General features: G+C 45.5%; 1 protein-coding gene across 1 annotated transcript in view; it reads right to left on the bottom strand.

Moving 5' to 3' along the window:
- Window positions 1-18,055, bottom strand: part of LOC121567742 (neurofibromin-like) — a 97,331-nt gene extending 79,276 nt beyond the window's left edge. Inside the window, exons 1-4 of the mRNA XM_045218749.1 lie at window positions 17,825-18,055; window positions 7,799-7,942; window positions 7,504-7,587; window positions 354-544 (exon numbers count right to left, since the gene is read on the bottom strand). Coding sequence (XP_045074684.1) covers window positions 354-544; window positions 7,504-7,587; window positions 7,799-7,942; window positions 17,825-17,884 — 479 coding nt within the window. The 5' untranslated portion in view covers window positions 17,885-18,055. The remainder of the gene's footprint in view (window positions 1-353; window positions 545-7,503; window positions 7,588-7,798; window positions 7,943-17,824) is intronic.
- Window positions 18,056-18,348: the final 293 nt, after the last annotated feature.

Here is an 18,348-nt window from a genome sequence, read left to right as displayed (position 1 = left end):
ACTGAAGTGCTGAGGTATGCAAACAAATTAACTTCTCACATGGCATGAGCAGGAAAGGGGGCCCGAACAGTCTCCTCATCATTACTTCTGAGGGTTTAAATACTTTGTAATATTTGTAATACTACACTTCTGGGAAAATCAGGACCGGTGGAACTTTTTAAAGACACAAATGCATTTTTCTACAAAAGATAACGTAGGTAAGTTGCCATCAACCTTGGTTTTGGAAGAACAACAGGGTTGGCAGGCTTTTGATCCAGCCCTGTACTAACACACCTGATCAACTGCTCATTAACACAGTGATACTGACAATGAATTAGCCAACACACTCTGTAGCTCCTCAGGATCAGCATTACCTGGTGGAGATGCGGCTGAAGACGGCGTTGAAGTTGTTGCAGCTGAGGGAGAAGAGGACCCCTGAGGCGGAGGCACGGAGCTCTGCAGCGTGCTGGTGGCCATCGCGGTACGTGTGGATGAAGTGACAGATCTCTGGCAGCAGCTGCTTCACCAGCATGGTCTCGTCCAGACGCAGGCAGTCCTTCGATTGCTGGGGGGACAGGGGGAAGAGGAATAGAGAGAAAAAGAGAAGGAAGACGATAAGAGGAAAGAGTGTGTGTGCAGGCTGGCTTCTTTAGGTTCTCTGAGAAAACGAGGAGTGATTTTAAGGTTATCAAAGGCAACGTCTCACTTATTTTGGATTTATACAGCTGGATATGCAATACATGTATGTGGGTTAAGTGCCTCGCTCAGTGGCACAACCACAGCATGTCCCACCCTGGGATTCACCAGTGCTCCCATTGGCTAATTTCCAAAACTACTTGGGTCAAACTGGCAGCCTCATACTGGGACAGACTGCATACAACTGCTTTTAAAACCTGTAGCTCACCCTTACAGTGATGGAAAAAAAGTATTTGATCCCTTGCTGATTTTGTACGTTTGCCCACTGACAAATAAATGATCAGTCTATAATTTTAATGGTAGGTTTATTTGAACAGTGAGAGACAGAATAACAACAACAAAAATAAAAAAAGGTTAAAATATATATATATATATATTTATGTCAAAAATGTTATAAATTGATTTGCATGTTAATGAGGGAAATAAGTATTTGACCCCCTCTCAATCAGAAAGATTTCTGGCTCCCAGGTGTCTTTTATACAGGTAACGAGCTGAGATTAGGAGCACACTCTTAAAGGGAGTGCTCCTAATCTCAGCTTGTTACCTGTATAAAAGACACCCATCCACAGAAGCAATCAATCAATCAGATTCCAAACTCTCCACCATGGCCAAGACCAAAGAGCTATCCAAGGATGTCAAGGACAAGATTGTAGACCTACACAAGGCTGGAATGGGCTACAAGACCATCGCCAAGCAGCTTGGTGAGAAGGTGACGACAGTTGGTGCGATTATTCGCAAATGGAAGAAACACAAAAGAACTGTCAATCTCCCTCGGCCTGGGGCTCCATGCAAGATCTTACCTCGTAGAGTTGCAATGATCATGAGAATGGTGAGGAATCAGCCCAGAACTACACGGGAGGATCTTGTCAATGATCTCAAGGTAGCTGGGACCATAGTCACCAAGAAAACAATTGGTAACAAACTACGCCGTGAAGGACTGAAATCCTGCAGCGCCCGCAAGGTCCCCCTGCTCAAGAAAGCATATATACAGTGGGGAGAACAAGTATTTGATACACTGCCGATTTTGCAGGTTTTCCTACTTACAAAGCATGTAGAGGTCTGTAATTTATATCATAGGTACACTTCAACTGTGAGAGACGGAATCGAAAACAAAAATCCAGAAAATCACATTGTATGATTTTTAAGTATTTAATTTGCATTTTATTGCATGACATAAGTATTTGATCACCTACCAACCAGTAAGAATTCCGGCTCTCACAGACCTGTTAGTTTTTCTTTAAGAAGCCCTCCTGTTCTTCTACTAATCTCACTGCAACTCCCCTCCAAGTCTCCGACCACTACTTTGTATCCTTTTCTCTCTCCCTCTCCTCCAACACTACTCACTCTGCCCCTACACAGACGGTAATGCGCCGTCGCAACCTTCGCTCTCGCTCTCTCTCTCTCTCCCGCTACTCTCTCCTCTTCCATCCTATCATCTCTTCCCTCTGCTCAATCCTTCTCCCTCCAATCTCCTGATTCTGCCTCCTCAACCCTCCTCTCCTCCCTTTCTGCATCCTTTGACTCTCTATGTCCCCTATCCTCCCGGCCGGCTCGGTCCTCCCCTCCAGCTCCGTGGCTTGATGACTCATTGCGAGCTCACAGAACAGAGCTCCGGGCAGCTGAGCGGAAATGGAAGAAAACTAGACTCCCTGCGGACCTGGCATCTTTTCACTCCCTCCTCTCTACATTTTCTTCATCTGTTTCTGCTGCTAAGGCCACTTTCTACCACTCTAAATTCCAAGCATCCGCCTCTAACCCTAGGAAGCTCTTTGCTACATTCTCCTCCCTGCTGAATCCCCCCCCTCCCTCTCTATGGATGACTTCGTCAACCATTTTGAAAAGAAGGTTGACGACATCCGATCCTCGTTTGTTAAGTCAAATGACACTGCTGGTCCTGCTCACACTGCCCTACCCTATGCTTTGACTTCTTTCTCCCCTCTCTCTCCAGATAAAATCTTGCGACTTGTGACGGCAGGCCGCCCAACAACCTGCCCGCTTGACCCTATCCCCTCCTCTCTTCTCCAGACCATCTTCGGTGACCTTCTCCCTTACCTCGCCTCGCTGATCAACTCATCCTTGACCGCTGGCTATGTCCCTTCAGTCTTCAAGAGAGCGAGAGTTGCAATCCCTTCTCAAAAAACCAACACTCGATCCCTCTGATGTCAACAACTACAGACCAGTATCCCTTCTTTCTTTTCTCTCCAAAACTAACGAGCGTGCCGTCTTTAGCCAACTCTCTTGCTATCTCTCTCAGAATGACCTTCTTGATCCAAACCAGTCAGGTTTCAAGACTGGTCATTCAACTGAGACTGCTCTTCTCTGTGTCACAGAGGCTCTCAGCACTGCTAAAGCTAACTCTCTCTCCTCTGCTCTTGTCCTTCTAGACCTGTCTGCTGCCTTTGATACTGTGAACCATCAGATCCTCCTCTCCACCCTCTCCGAGCTGGTCATCTCCGGCGCGGCACACTCTTGGATTGCGTCCTACCTGACCGGTCGCTCCTACCAAGTGGCGTGGCGAGAAGCTGTCTCCGCACCACGTGCTCTCACCACTGGTGTCCCCCAGGGCTCAGTTCTAGGCCCTCTCCTATTCTCGCTATACACCAAGTCACTTGGCTCTGTCATATCCTCACATGGCCTCTCCTATCATTGCTACGCTGACGACACACAACTAATCTTCTCCTTTCCCCCTTCTGATAACCAGGTGGCGAATCGCATCTCTGCATGTCTGGCAGACATATCAGTATGGATGACGGATCACCACCTCAAGCTGAACCTCGGCAAGACGGAGCTGCTCTTCCTCCCGGGGAAGGACTGCCCGTTCCATGATCTCGCCATCACGGTTGACAACTCCGTTGTGTCCTCCTCCCAGAGTGCGAAGAGCCTTGGCGTGACCCTGGACAACACCCTGTCGTTCTCCGCTAACATCAAGGCGGTGACCCGATCCTGTAGGTTCATGCTCTACAACATTCGGAGAGTACGACCCTGCCTTACACAGGAAGCGGCACAGGTCCTAATCCAGGCACTTGTCATCTCCCGTCTGGATTACTGCAACTCGCTGTTGGCTGGGCTCCCTGCCTGTGCCATTAAACCCCTACAACTCATCCAGAATGCCGCAGCCCGTCTGGTGTTCAACCTTCCCAAGTTCTCTCACGTCACCCCGCTCCTCCGCACACTCCACTGGCTTCCAGTTGAAGCTCGCATCTGCTACAAGACCATGGTGCTTGCCTACGGAGCTGTGAGGGGAACGGCACCTCCGTACCTTCAGGCTCTGATCAGTCCCTACACCCAAACGAGGGCACTGCGTTCATCCACCTCTGGCCTGCTAGCTCCCCTACCTCTGCGGAAGCATAGTTCCCGCTCAGCCCAGTCAAAACTGTTCGCTGCTCTGGCACCCCAATGGTGGAATAATCTCCCTCACGACGCCAGGACAGCGGAGTCACTCACCACCTTCCGGAGACATTTGAAACCCCACCTCTTTAAGGAAAACCTGGGATAGGATAAAGTAATCCTTCTACCTACCCCCCCCCCCCTTTACTCCAACCCACCCCACCAAAAAATAAAAATAATATTTAAAAAACATTGGAAAGTGGTTATCCCACTGGCTATAAGGCGAATGCACCTATTTGTAAGTCGCTCTGGATAAGAGCGTCTGCTAAATGACGTAAATGTAAATGTAAATGTTCCCAACTCATTACCTGTATAAAAGACACCTGTCCACACACTCAATCAAACAGACTCCAACCTCTCCACAATGGCCAAGACCAGAGAGCTGTGTAAGGACATCAGGGATACAATTGTAGACCTGCACAAGGCTGGGATGGGCTACAGGACAATAGGCAAGCAGCTTGGTGAGAAGGCAACAACTGTTGGCGCAATTATTAGAAAATGGAAGAAGTTCAAGATGACGGTCAATCACCCTCGGTCTGGGGCTCCATGCAAGATCTCACCTCGTGGGGCATCAATGATCATGAGGAAGGTGAGGGATCAGCCCAGAACTACACGGCAGGACCTGGTCAATGACCTGAAGAGAGCTGGGACCACAGTCTCAAAGAAAACCATTAGTAACACACTACGCCGTCATGGATTAAAATCCTGCAGCGCACGCAAGATCCCCCTGCTCAAGCCAGCGCATGTCCAGGCCCGTCTGAAGTTTGCCAATGACCATCTGGATGATCCAGAGGAGGAATGGGAGAAGGTCATGTGGTCTGATGAGACAAAAATAGAGCTTTTTGGTCTAAACTCCACTCGCCGTGTTTGGAGGAAGAAGAAGGATGAGTACAACCCCAAGAACACCATCCCAACCGTGAAGCATGGAGGTGGAAACATCATTCTTTGGGGATGCTTTTCTGCAAAGGGGACAGGACGACTGCACCGTATTGAGGGGAGGATGGATGGGGCCATGTATCGCGAGATCTTGGCCAACAACCTCCTTCCCTCAGTAAGAGCATTGAAGATGGGTCGTGGCTGGGTCTCCCAGCATGACAATGACCAGAAACACACAGCCAGGGCAACTAAGGAGTGGCTCCGTAAGAAGCATCTCAAGGTCATGGAGTGGCCTAGCCAGTCTCCAGACCTGAACCCAATAGAACATCTTTGGAGGGAGCTGGAAGTCCGTATTGCCCAGCGACAGCCCCGAAACCTGAAGGATCTGGAGAAAGTATGTATGGAGGAGTGGGCCAAAATCCCTGCTGCAGTGTGTGCAAACCTGGTCAAGACCTACAGGAAACGTATGATCTCTGTAATTGCAAACAAAGGTTTCTGTACCAAATATTAAGTTCTGCTTTTCTGATGTATCAAATACTTATGTCATGCAATAAAATGCAAATTAAATTACTTAAAAATCATACAATGTGATTTTCTGGATTTTTGTTTTAGATTCCGTCTCTCACAGTTGAAGTGTACCTATGATAAAAATTACAGACCTCTACATGCTTTGTAAGTAGGAAAAACTGCAAAATCTGCAGTGTATCAAATACTTGTTCTCCCCACTGTACATGCCCGTCTGAAGTTTGCCAATGAACATCTGAATGATTCAGAGGGGAACTGGGTGAAAGTGTTGTGGTCAGATGAGACCAAAATCGAGCTCTTTGGCATCAACTCAACTCGCCGTGTTTGGAGGAGGAGGAATGCTGCCTATGACCCCAAGAACACCATCCCCACCGTCAAACATGGAGGTGGAAACATTATGCTTTGGGAGTGTTTTTCTGCTAAGGGGACAGGACAACTTCACCGCATCAAATGGACGATGGACGGGGCTGTCAAATCTTGGGTGAGAACCTCCTTCCCTCAGCCAGGAATGGGTCGTGGATGGGTATTCCAGCATGACAATGACCCAAAACACACGGCCAAGGCAACAAAGGAGTGGCTCAAGAAGAAGCAAATTAAGGTCCTGGAGTGGCCTAGTGTCACACTCTGGCTCCAGGACTGTGTGTTAGAGCCAGGGTGTATCTCATTTGGTGGTGTTGGGGTTGGGTGAGTTTCATTTTGTTTGTATTTAGTGGTGATTGGTCAATGACTCCCAATCGGAGGTAACGAGTGTCAGCTGTCGGCTCGTTATCTCTGATTGGGAGCCATATATATACTGTTGTGTTTCACTGTTTGTTTGTGGGTTTTTGTTCCAGTGTTCTATGTTCTGTCGGTGTCACAGAGGACTTCACGTATTGTCAGTTGTTGTTTTTCGTGGTTGCTTTAATTTAATAAAGTCATCATGTTCACTCGCAACGCTGCGCATTGGTCCGCTCCTTTAGACGATCGTGACACCTAGCCAGTCTCCAGACCTTAATCCCATAGAAAATCTGTGGAGGGAGCTGAAGGTTCGAGTTGCCAAATGTCAGCCTCGAAACCTTAATGACTTGGAGAAGATCTGCAAAGAGGAGTGGGACATAATCCCTCCTGAGATGTGTGCAAACCTGGTGGCCAACTACAAGAAACGTCTGACCTCTGTGATTGCCAACAAGGGTTTTGCCACCAAGTACTGTCATGTTTTGCAGAGGGGTCAAATATTTATTTCCCTCATTAAAATGCAAATCAATTTATAACATGCGTTTTCCTGGATTTATTTGTTGTTATTCTGTCTCTCACTGTTCAAATAAACCTACCATTAAAATTATAGACTGATCATTTCTTTTGTCAGTGGGCAAACGTACAAAATCAGCAGGGGATCAAATACTTTTTTCCCCTCACTGTATGTAGGAAATAGTCTAATACAAAATGAGGCTATTAGTACACTTAAAAATGTGTAAAACATAAGATCTCAAAAATTCAAACGAGTGTTCCATAGCGTCCATGAGGGGAGCAGCTGGCTTCCATCTGACAACATGCACTAATGAAAAACCTATACAGGAAACTCCCGGCTATCCCATTGGAGGCTGTGAAAGCACTAACAAAAGTCGAGGAAACACCTGCAAATATAATCTTCTGCTGCACCGTCGCAGAACAGAGCAGAGGCACCTATTTCAGAGGTGAAGAGAAAGAACGACTGAAGGAAGGGGTTTAAGTGTATTACCAGAGGTCTGTCTGGAAAAAGCAGAGACAGAACAGGGGCATCCAGGATACATCCAACCAATGTAATGCTGGCGTTGTGTTGGAAGACCCATAGCATTTTAGAATATTGGTGCAATAAGACCAATATTTTGAGCCAGTGCTCTGGACTGGTAATATTCAATTAATCAACAGAAACCTGTTTGAGTTGGGAGGACTAAAAACTAAAATGGAGAAATACTAAACACAAGCACACACAAACAACTGTATGGGGCTAAGTTAGCAGACCAACTAAAGGTGATGTAAGGAGGGATACAGTGGATGCAGAGTGTATGGGGGTTTCCTCACCGACACCAGGCACTTCTCCAGTGTGTCCAGGATAATCAGCTGGGAGAGGTAGAGGTTCTTCTCAGCTGATTCCCCAAATATACGCTTGAGAGAGGAGAGGTTATAGACACAGAGGACACAGTGATTCAGCAAACACCACTTCCAGCCCATTGTGTGCATCCTACACTTGAGTTGACTTGGAGTGTTTACACAATACACATGCCTTCCAGGAGGTAGGGTTGATGACGTGTAATGTAGTGATCCCCATTACTCATGCTATAGTCAAATAAACAGCTATGTTAAAAACTCCACTTACCATGTTGTTCACATTTTTTAGTATGTTCGTGAGGCCACTGATGACGAGGGAGAACTTGTACTTAGAGATGTTGATAAGACATTCCTTGTTGTGCTCTGTGCTGACTCTGGTGTGGTTGTTCTGATGTCCCGTTTTAACGGGAAGCTAAGGAGAAAGAAAAAAGCATGTGTCATTCTAAAGTCACAGGCGTGTCTTGCCACGGGTGAACGTGTTAGACAGTGGACCATATATGCAGCAGGTTTGAGCAAGCCTAGTAGAATAACACTACCAGTCAAATGTTTGGACACACCTACTCATTCAAGGGTTTTTCTTTACTTTTACACTTTTTTACATTGTAGAATAATAGTGAATACATCAAAACTATGAAATAACACATATGGAATCATGTAGTAAACTAAAAAGTGTTAAACAAATCAAAGTATATTTTATATTTGATAATCTTCAAATAGCCACCCTTTGCCTTGATGACAGCTTTGCACACTCTTTGCATTCTCTCAACCAGCTTCACCTGGAATGCTTTTCCAACTGTCTTGAAGGAGTTCCCACATATGCTGAGCACTTGTTGGATGCTTTTCCTTCACTCTGCGGTCCGACTCATCCCATACCATCTCAATTGGGTTGAGGTCGGGGGATTGTGAAAGCCAGGTCATCTGATGCAGCACTCCATCACTCTCCTTCTTGGTAAAATAGCAATTACACAGACGGGAGGTGTGTTGGGTCATTGTCCTGCTGAAAAACAAATGATAGTCCCACTAAGCCCAAACCAGATGGGATGGCGTATCGCTGTAGAATGCTGTGGTAGCCATGCTGGTTAAGTGTGCCTTGAATTCTAAGTAAATCACAGACAGTGTCACTAGCAAAGCACCCCGACACCATAACACCTCCTCCTCCATGCTTTACGGTGGGAAATACACATGCGGAGATCATCCATTCACCCACACCGCGTCTCACAAAGACACGGCAGTTGGAACCAAAAATCTCAAATTTGGACTCCAGTCCAAAGGACACATTTCCACCGGTCTAATGTCCATTGCTCGTTTATCTTGGCCCAAGCAAGTCTCTTCTTCTTATTGGTGTCCTTTTGTAGTGGTTTCTTTGCAGCAATTCGACCATGAAGGCCTGATTCACACAGTCTCCTCTGAACAGTTGATGTTGAGATGTGTCTGTTACTTGAACTCCGTGAAGCATTTATTTGGGCTGGTAACTCTAATGAACTGGCTGGTAACTCTAATGAACTTATCCTCTGCAGCAGAGGTAACTCTGGGTCTTCCATTCCTGTCGTGGTCCTCATGAGAGCCAGTTTCATCATAGCAATTGTTGGCTTTTGCGACTGCACTTGAAGAAACTTTCAAAGTTCTTGACATTTTCCAGATTGACTGACCTTCATGTCTTAAAGTAATGATGGACTGTCATTTCTCTTTGCTTATTTGAGCTGTTCTTGCCATAATATGGACTTGGTCTTTTACCAAATAGGGCTATCTTCTGTATACCCCCCTACCTTGTCACAACACAACTGATTGGCTCAAACACATTAAGACGGTAATAAATTACACAAATTAACTTTTAAGAAGGCACATCTGTTAATTGAAATGCATTCCAGGCGACTACCTCATGAAGCTGGTTGAGAGAATGCCAAGAGTGTGCCCAGCTGTCATCAAGGCAAAGGGTGGCTTTTTGAAAAAATGTATTTTGATTTGTTTAACACTTTTTTGGTTACTACATGATTCCATGTGCTATTTCAGTTTTGATGTCTTCACTATTATTCTACAATGTAGAAAATAGTAAAAATAAAGAAAAACCCTGGAATGAGTAGGTGTGTCCAAACTTTTGACTGGTACTGTACATGAAGCCATGGTTTCACGTTCTTATCCTTTGTCTACACATATCTACACTACACACATCCACATATCCACACAAGACATATCCACACTAGACATATCTACATTAAACATTTTCACACAAGAAGTGCCATGCCACACCTCTCGCGCTATGAGGACACCTACGACACCTGACGAAGGGCAAGGAGCAGACGTCCTGCAGTCACAGAACAATGAAGCCCTGTGCTAAGAAGAACCTCGCCCTGCCACAACTCTAGCGTACGCCCACAGCTGTACACCTGCAGGCTACATCTGTGTGAACACAGACATTACATTCACACAGACATCACACACACAGCTGGGCCAGACCTCGTGGGCAGGAGGAGGCCCTGTAAGCTTGCCTAGGGGTGTGGCTGGCTAGTGCTTATGCAGAGCACATCAGGCCTGGAGTGTTAATGAGCCGTAAGCAGCAGCAGAAATGAGAAGTGAGCTGTTCTGCATGATGCACTCCTCCCTGATGTGGCTCTGACTCTCCTTCAGGTTCCTGTGTAGGCGTGGGGCAACAGAGCCAGGATGTTGTTAGCCTCCATTTCCACTTCCAGACTTCCTCAACAGCCAAGAGACAAACAAGGCTTGGGAGTATGGTAACGTGAGACTACACTGTTGTAGGCCTAATCATGGTTGAGGAAACACTTACGTTCAGACCTGCATCCATGGTAAGGAAGAGGCCTATGACTGCTTATTATCGGGATCCTCTCTACCACTGGGACCCCTCAGGGAGAAACCTGGGCCTGGGAATGTAAGTCCCAAGACAGAGGGTAAGAAAGTAGTCAAGCGTCTGAACGGGAGTGCACACAGTCCACACTGGCCCATCCCTGCTTCATATCTTTCACATCCAGTTCAGCTCAGGGACTGTCCGTCTGGGACCACAGACAGTAAGCACTTTGTTTCACAGGCTGGGATTGGAATTCCTAAAAGGTCATGGAGCCATCTCTTCCCTTTGGACTTTGGCAGAGCTGATTGACATTGTATACATACACACCAATGCACTGTGTGCAGATTACATGATCGGGGTAAACAGGGGGAAGGAGAGGAACATTGGATGAGAGGACTGTGCTAAGAAAAAAAATGTAATTAAAGTGGGGCCTATTTTTCAGGAAAATAACTGTTTTTGTCCCTCTATGGGAAGTTTAGACCATTCGCATTAAAGATGAATTATGTATAATTTTTTATGTAACATAATAAAAACATTTGACTCAATGATTTTCTTGTGAATACAAGGGCCTTTCTATTAGAATACCATCAATTCATTCATGGAAGGGACACCATATAAAGACCATATGATGAGACAATGTTGAGATACTGTATGTCTGTCTGACCAATTCTTATCAAGATAAACAGACAGTGACACTAAATAAGAAGGGATCGAAACGTTCTCTTATTAAACGGAAAATCAATCAAGCCTATAACTGTGTTTAGAGCGTTCTACTAACCATGACTTACATAAAATATTTTGTCACATGAATATACAGTAACTTAACATAATGTATAACTTAACATCAGTATTCGAACAGTGTTGTTCACTGGAGGCATCTCCTCTTTCGACAACTCAGCTGCTCTAGGGTTCTGGCTACAGGGAGTACAGCTACGACTATGTAGTACTGTGCACCTCCCATAATCTGTTCTGGACTTGGGGATTGTGAAGAGACCTCTGGTGGCATGTCTTGTGGGGTATGCATGGGTGTCCGAGCTGTGTGCTAGTAGGTTAAACCAGAGGTGCAACTTTGGTTTTAGAAGTGGGGGGGGCATAACTTTGTAAGATTTTTTTTGGGGGTCAGATAAACACTCCAAACAGCCTACCCGACCGCTCAGAGGCGTCCGCATGGTCCTGAAGCACACCGTTGCCTCGTTTTGTATCACATTCCAATGATAAAACTGGGGGGGGGCAAAACTGCAATTTCAGAATGTGGCCCACGTCCTCAGTGAAAGTTGCGCCCCTGGTTTAAACAGACAGATCGGCGCAATCAGCTTGTCAATACCTCTTTTAAAAAAAAGTAGTGATGAAGTCAATCTCTCCTCCACTTTGAGCCGTGAGAGATTGACATGCATATCATTAATGTCAGCTCTCCATGTACACTTAAGGGCCAGCCGCGCTGCCCTGTTCTGAGCCAATTACAATGTGGCACCTTACCACACGACTGAACAGTAGTCCAGGTGCAACAACACTAGGGCCTGCAGGACCTGCCTTGTTGACAGTGTTACTATCATTGTATCATCAAAGGCATTATCTAAGTGAGTTTCAGAGATTGTCAGAATATGAATGTCATCTGTTATTAGCAAATTATTGATTTCATGAACCTTGTTTCTTAAGCTACATATGTTAACGTGGGCTATTTTTAGCACTTTTCTGGGATGCTTCATTGTTTTCATTGCTTTACTGGGAAGCTTAGCAAAAGTAGTTATCTATATTAGTGCAGGGTGAGCTGCACACAGTGGACTTCCTACTAGGGCACACCGCCTCAGTGCTAACAGTATAACTCTGGATCATAGACACATGATTACTGCATACAATAGCTGTGGGATCAGCAGAGGCATTCAGGGCAGTAAGAGGGACATAAATTAGGTTACTTACACCGTGTCTTCCAAGGCCCCTGGGATAATGTATATTGGCTGAAGTATTATGACAACTCAGCGACACAATGGTAGGGATTAACTGAGCTGGGGTCATTGATAAGTAATTGTCTCAATGCTGCCTTATAATGCTGTGAAAGGATCCAGGAAGCCAAATGATTTGGGTGGATCCCATCCTCCTTATAAAACGAGCTTTGCTTCCAGAAGGTATCAAAATTGTCAATAAATGTTACACCCAGAGAGCTGCAAGTCTCGTAGCCACTTATGCAGGGCTAAAAGTGTGCTGAAACGTTCAATGGCAATATTTAGGGAGGGCAGAGGGCCAGATATTATGGGACGTTTGTTGGTGTCAGGCAGTGACCCAATCAGTTCTTTAAAATCCAGCTTCAGCTGTTCTGAACTGCCCTTCATAATGTCATTGAATCCCACATGAACTATGATAGACACAATTGTCTGATGCTGGTTTTAAATGTTTGGGAGCAGCCTATTGATGTCCTGTACTTGTGCTCCTGGATGGCACAACGTTTTTGCTCCAGGGACTGAGACATTTCTCACCATTGAACTGCCCAATAAAATGTCCGGAGAAGGGAATGGAGAAATCTGCCGATTCATACCCCTCACATAATTCGTTGAACCTTTCACGGGCCCACGAGAAGCAGGAGCGTATACGCCCGCTGCTCCCAGCGATAAGTCCAGACATCCCACAGCAGGCAGTGCCCAGTCAGATCCAGAGAGAGGAGGCACCAGTGCAGCGAAGCTATTCCTTATGTTAATCTGCTCCGAACATCTCACAGTCACTCCCGTCAGCTTAGCAGCATGCCGCTGCCTTCGGTTTCCACGACTTGTGACATGGGACCAGCGCTGATTGGAACAATCTTCTTGCTGTTCTCCATCTACTTCACTACAGGATGGGGGAGGAGAGACAGATGAGACGACTTCCTTGGCAGGCAAGTTCCATTTAGCACAGGCTATTCGGATAGGGACAGATGACAAGGCGGGGAAACGTTCATCGGGCCCGAGCGGCGTCCAGCCATAGGAGCTGAGAACGGTAAAGTTCCAATTTGCGTTTTCCCCATAAGTTTGCGCAGAATTGAGATTTGCTTGCTAAGCATAGCCACCTCATTCCTGTAATCCACCGCTAGCAAACAATTGCTGTATTGGAACTCGGGATTGTCAATATTGTCTCAGACAAGAGCGTAATAAACACAGCTTCTAAAGCGCTTGAAACGTTCGTTAGCTATTCCAGGCGAAGCACGCTCCATTGCAACCTATCTAGCTAAATAGCTGGCTAGTTGGTAGCAGGTGTTGACACAAACACTTGTGAACAAAATACAAATAAAACAAAGTAAAACTTTGGAAACAACAGGCCGAAGCAACAGGTCAAGGTGCAGGAGGTATCCGAGTTCGTGAAAGGAAATATGGCGATTCTGGGCTGATGATGTGACGACCAATACTACTAGGTTGAGGTTCTTCTTTCTCATTAATCTACTACATCACATTGGCATCCACCAACCTCTGTCTTCCTCTCTGGGGTAGCTTTTTGACATGCATTACAACCAAGACAATTTAGGAATCTGAAGTTGCATACGACTGTGATTTAGACTTATTGTTCAATGTTCACAACACTTTCATTGTTTCTGGACACTGGGTAGGTTTTCGGGCAAAATAAGCAAGGTTCACAAAGAAAATCAGATTCTGACCATGAACTCCCCCCTCATAAAGCCAACACATACAATCCTATGACATAGAGCCCCTATACTCAACTGGCGGACCGGATACGGACCCAGAACGGGGTCAATACGGACCGCAGGTCCCAAATGGTTTTATTTTATTATTATTTTTACTCGGTTGGGCTTTGACCCCTGGTATCATACAAACACACATAAGACATAGAATGCATAGAATTGCAGGAAATTAGCTTTAAAACAGTCATTTTAGCAGACGCTCTTATCCAGAGCGACTTACAGTTAGTGAGTGCATACATTATTTTAATTTTTTCATACTGGCCCCCGTGGGAATCGAACCCACAACCCTGGCATTGCAAACGCCATGCTCTACCAACTGAGCTACATCCCTGCCGGCCATTCCCTCCCCTACCCTGGACGACGCTGGGCCAATTGTGCGCCGCCCCATGGGTCTCCCGGTCGCGACCAGCTACGACAGAGCCTGGATTCGAACCAGGATCTCTAGTGGCACAGCTCTAGTGGCAAAGCTAGCACTGCGATGCAGTGCCTTAGACCACTGCGCCACCCGGGAAACAGCAACAAAATCTCTGCCCCATGCAAAATCTGTAGAATTGCGGGAAATTAGCTTTAAAACTGCAACATTTTCTCTCCGCCAACAAGAGGGGTGTGAACAGTTTGGGGTCGCATGGGTTGCGAGTTGGGGGTTTGTTATTACACAGATCGATTATATTATCCATCCGGACCTTTGACACCTTGGACATTTGTGTGACCGGACCTTCTCAAATAGTACTTGAGTATGCCTGACTTAGAGGCTTCTAAATAGTCTTAACAACACAAGGTGGATTTAATACCTTTATTATACTTTCATCAAACTGTAATAAGCCTAACAGAGCCGCTAAGCCTGGGTACAATCACCACTCTGTGCTACAGAGTCCCTCTGTAGCCTCTGAAACCAGAGGGCCAGAACCCACACAAACTGCACACAAAGTGCTGATATTTCCTTTCAAAGGGCAAAGAAAAGGAGGGCACTTGCACAGCGTGCGATGGCTAAATCCAAACCCCTGCATAGTGCAAACTCTGGTAGGCCTAAACTAGGCCTAACCCTTTTCAAGTTTATTTGTAAAACAGCTTTCACCCAAAGGAATCTAAAGAAGCTGAAGAGTTTCTGGCAGCATTGCTTGCACTGCAGCATGGTTACAAGAACCATCCCAACAGAACCATCTGTTTCAGTCCCTTTGGCGGTGGTCTTTGATGACCAAAACAGACAAAGCTCAGTTTCTAATGGATGAAATTGAGACCCTGAGCTGCTCTACAGACATACCAGCTCTCAAGCAACAACATAAACTGTCCAACAAGTCAGCTGGAGTATTTTACAACCTTAATCTTACAATATGATAATGTTGACTGATAATGACTCCTGATGAGAAACAGTTAGGGGCAACAGACAGTGCAAAAACTATTGATGGACTGGCTAGACTACCTGACCCAATTATTTACACACAATCTTAAGTTCATTAGAGGAATCTTTGGCACCCTTAAAGGGATACTGTAGCAGTACCCCACATTAGCATATGCTGTATTTTGAAAGTTATATACACTACATGACCAAAAATATCTCATTTCAAAATCATACTATAACAGCCTCCACTCTTAAGGGAAGGCTTTCCACTAGATGTTGGAACATTGTTGCGGGGACTTGCTTCCATTCAGCCACAAGAGCATTAGTGAGGTCGGGCACTGATGTTGGACGGTTAGGCCTGGCTCGCAGTTGGCGTTCCAATTCATCCCAAAGGTGTTTGATGGGGTTGAGTTTAGGGCTCTGTGCAGGCCAGTCAAGTTCTTCCACACAGATCTCGACAAGGCATTTCTGTATGGACCTCGCCTTGTGCACGGGGGCATTGTCATGCTGAAACAGGAAAGGGCCTTCCCCAAACTGTTGCCACAAAGTTGGAAGCACAGAATCATCTAGAATGTCATTGTATGCTGTAGCGTTAAGATTTCCTTTCACTGGAACTAAGGGGCCTATCCCGAACCATGAAAAACAGCCCCAGACCATTATTCCTCCTCCACCTAACTTTACAGTTGGCACTATGCATTGGGGCAGGTAGCGTTCTCCTGGCATTTGCCAAACCCAGATTCATCCGTCGGACTGCCAGATGGTGAAGTGTGATTCATCACTCCAGAGAACACGTTTCCACGGCTCCAGAGTCCAATGGCGGCGAGCTTTACACCACTCCAGCCAACGCTTGGCATTGTACATGGCTACTCGGCCATGGAAACCCATTTCATTAAGCTCCTGACGAACAGTTATTGTGCTGACGTTGCTTCCAGAGGCAGTTTGGAACTAGGTAGTGAGTGTTGCAATCGAGGACAGACGATTTTTAGGCACTACACACTTCAGCACTCGCCGGTCCCGTTCTCGTGTGGCCTACCACTTCGCGGTTGAGCCGTTGTTGCTCCTAGACGTTTCCACTTCACAATAACAGCACTTACAGTTGACCGGGCAGCTCTAGCAGGACAGAAATTTGAAGAACTGACTTGTGGGAAAGGTGGCATCCTATGACGGCGCCACGTTGAAAGTCACTGAGCTCTTCAGTAAGGCCATTCTCCTGCCAATGTTTGTCTATGGAGATTGCATGGCTGTGTGCTTGATTGTATACACCTGTCCGCAACGGGTGTGGCTGAAATAGCCGAATCCACTAATTTGAAAGGGTGTCCACATACTTTTGTGTATGAAAAATGTATGCACTCACTAACTAAGTCGCTCTGGATAAGAGCGTCTACTAAATGATTAAAATGTAAAATGTATATATAGTGTATCTTGAAAACTTGATTGCTGACAAGCAAAACATTTTGGGACTACGTCAACACTGGACCAATGAAACAAATACCAAAAGATAGTTTTGGGGTGGAATTTTCCTTTAATTGCCAGAATCTAGCAGTATCTCCTTAAAACAAGCACAGTTAATTGCCTTGCCAATGTCACCCACAAGCTGTGGTTGTTGGGCGAGCCTTGTAGACTTCTGCTGTGGTGACCACAAGCACGCTCAAATCTGTGTTTGAGACAGAAACTCAAACTACTAATATCTTATTTTAAGGAGGTAGTAATTATAATAGTAAGTATTGAACAAAAACGGATGTCTGTCAATTTGTTCAGATCCATGTTGCTTTTTTATCTTAGTATTGAGGCTTTAACTCAGAGCAGAAACATGGCCAGGTTGCAAACCCACATTCCTCAGACAGACAGTAACATGACTGTTGGCTGACAGCATGCAACGAGTGTGTGTGTGTTCTTCGTTTTTTTCACTGCATGTGACATAACAGGGAGGGATGCATATGTCCGTTCAGCTGACTCAAAGCTAATAAAAAAATTGTTTAACTAGTAACAAGGTGCCACTGCTAGAGTACTGAATTTCAGACCTTTCATTTCAATCAGTGCATGTTGGAGTCACACCTCTCATTTGTTTACAGTTAGTTAGGTAGTTATATGAGTTGCTAGCTGGTAGAGACATATTTTCCCCAATTGTCTGGCGGAATTAGCCGTTGTGTGCAACCTCTCCTAACAGTCCGAGCTATACCAACACCCAAAATCTACGCAACATGAAAATACATGTTTAGTTGACTAGTTAGCTATCTTAGCTAGTTAGTTAAATGGGTAGCTTACTAGTTAACTAAAAGGAAACTTGCACGTTTGTTACATATCATCCAAACCACAGATATAAAAATGTGTCCTAACGTAGTAGTTACTTTGTCTATAGTTAGCTAGCTACCTACCCACTGTACACTACTAGAAAGCAGGCAACTGCATAAATAAATTAGCTACCAACACAAGCCATCTACAAAAGATTAGCTAGCTAACTACTCCCACTTCCAACTCATATACACGATATTACCTGCTCGTCGAATCTATTTATCACGGCCTGAACCCATTCCACTGGTTTATGTGCCGCCATGTCCGAGCGGATGGAAACCGCGAATGACTGCTTGCAATTCCAATACGAATGTGGACGTTCGTGGCGATGTTAAACCCGAAATAAGTCCCAAAACCACTGTCTGAAGAAGACAGTACGGGTTGGTTATTTTTCCCTTTGAGCAAGCTTTACCATGCCGCCATGACACACCACCGGAAGTCTTCCCAGTGAAACCGATGGGGACAGGAGATTGCTGAGCAAAGATGCGCGTGCGTCGCTTGTTGATGGGGAAGGCAGGAGAAAAGAGGATTCACACAAACATTGGCAATATAATGTAACATATAACTAGCTAGCTTGACTTGCTACCATGTGAAACATGTATGCTACCATATGTTACTAAAAATATCTAACAATATTATAAAATGACATCCAGGAGTTCTTGTTTGAATTCAGGTTCTCTTCTCACAACACAAGTCACTCAGATAAGCCTCTGTAGCCAGTAGCAT

The sequence above is a fragment of the Coregonus clupeaformis genome, chromosome 6, assembly GCF_020615455.1.
Source record: "Coregonus clupeaformis isolate EN_2021a chromosome 6, ASM2061545v1, whole genome shotgun sequence".
Classification (NCBI taxonomy): Eukaryota; Metazoa; Chordata; class Actinopteri; order Salmoniformes; family Salmonidae; genus Coregonus; species Coregonus clupeaformis.
Note: the sequence above shows the minus strand (reverse complement) of the source record. Positions and strands in the feature narration are given on the sequence as shown.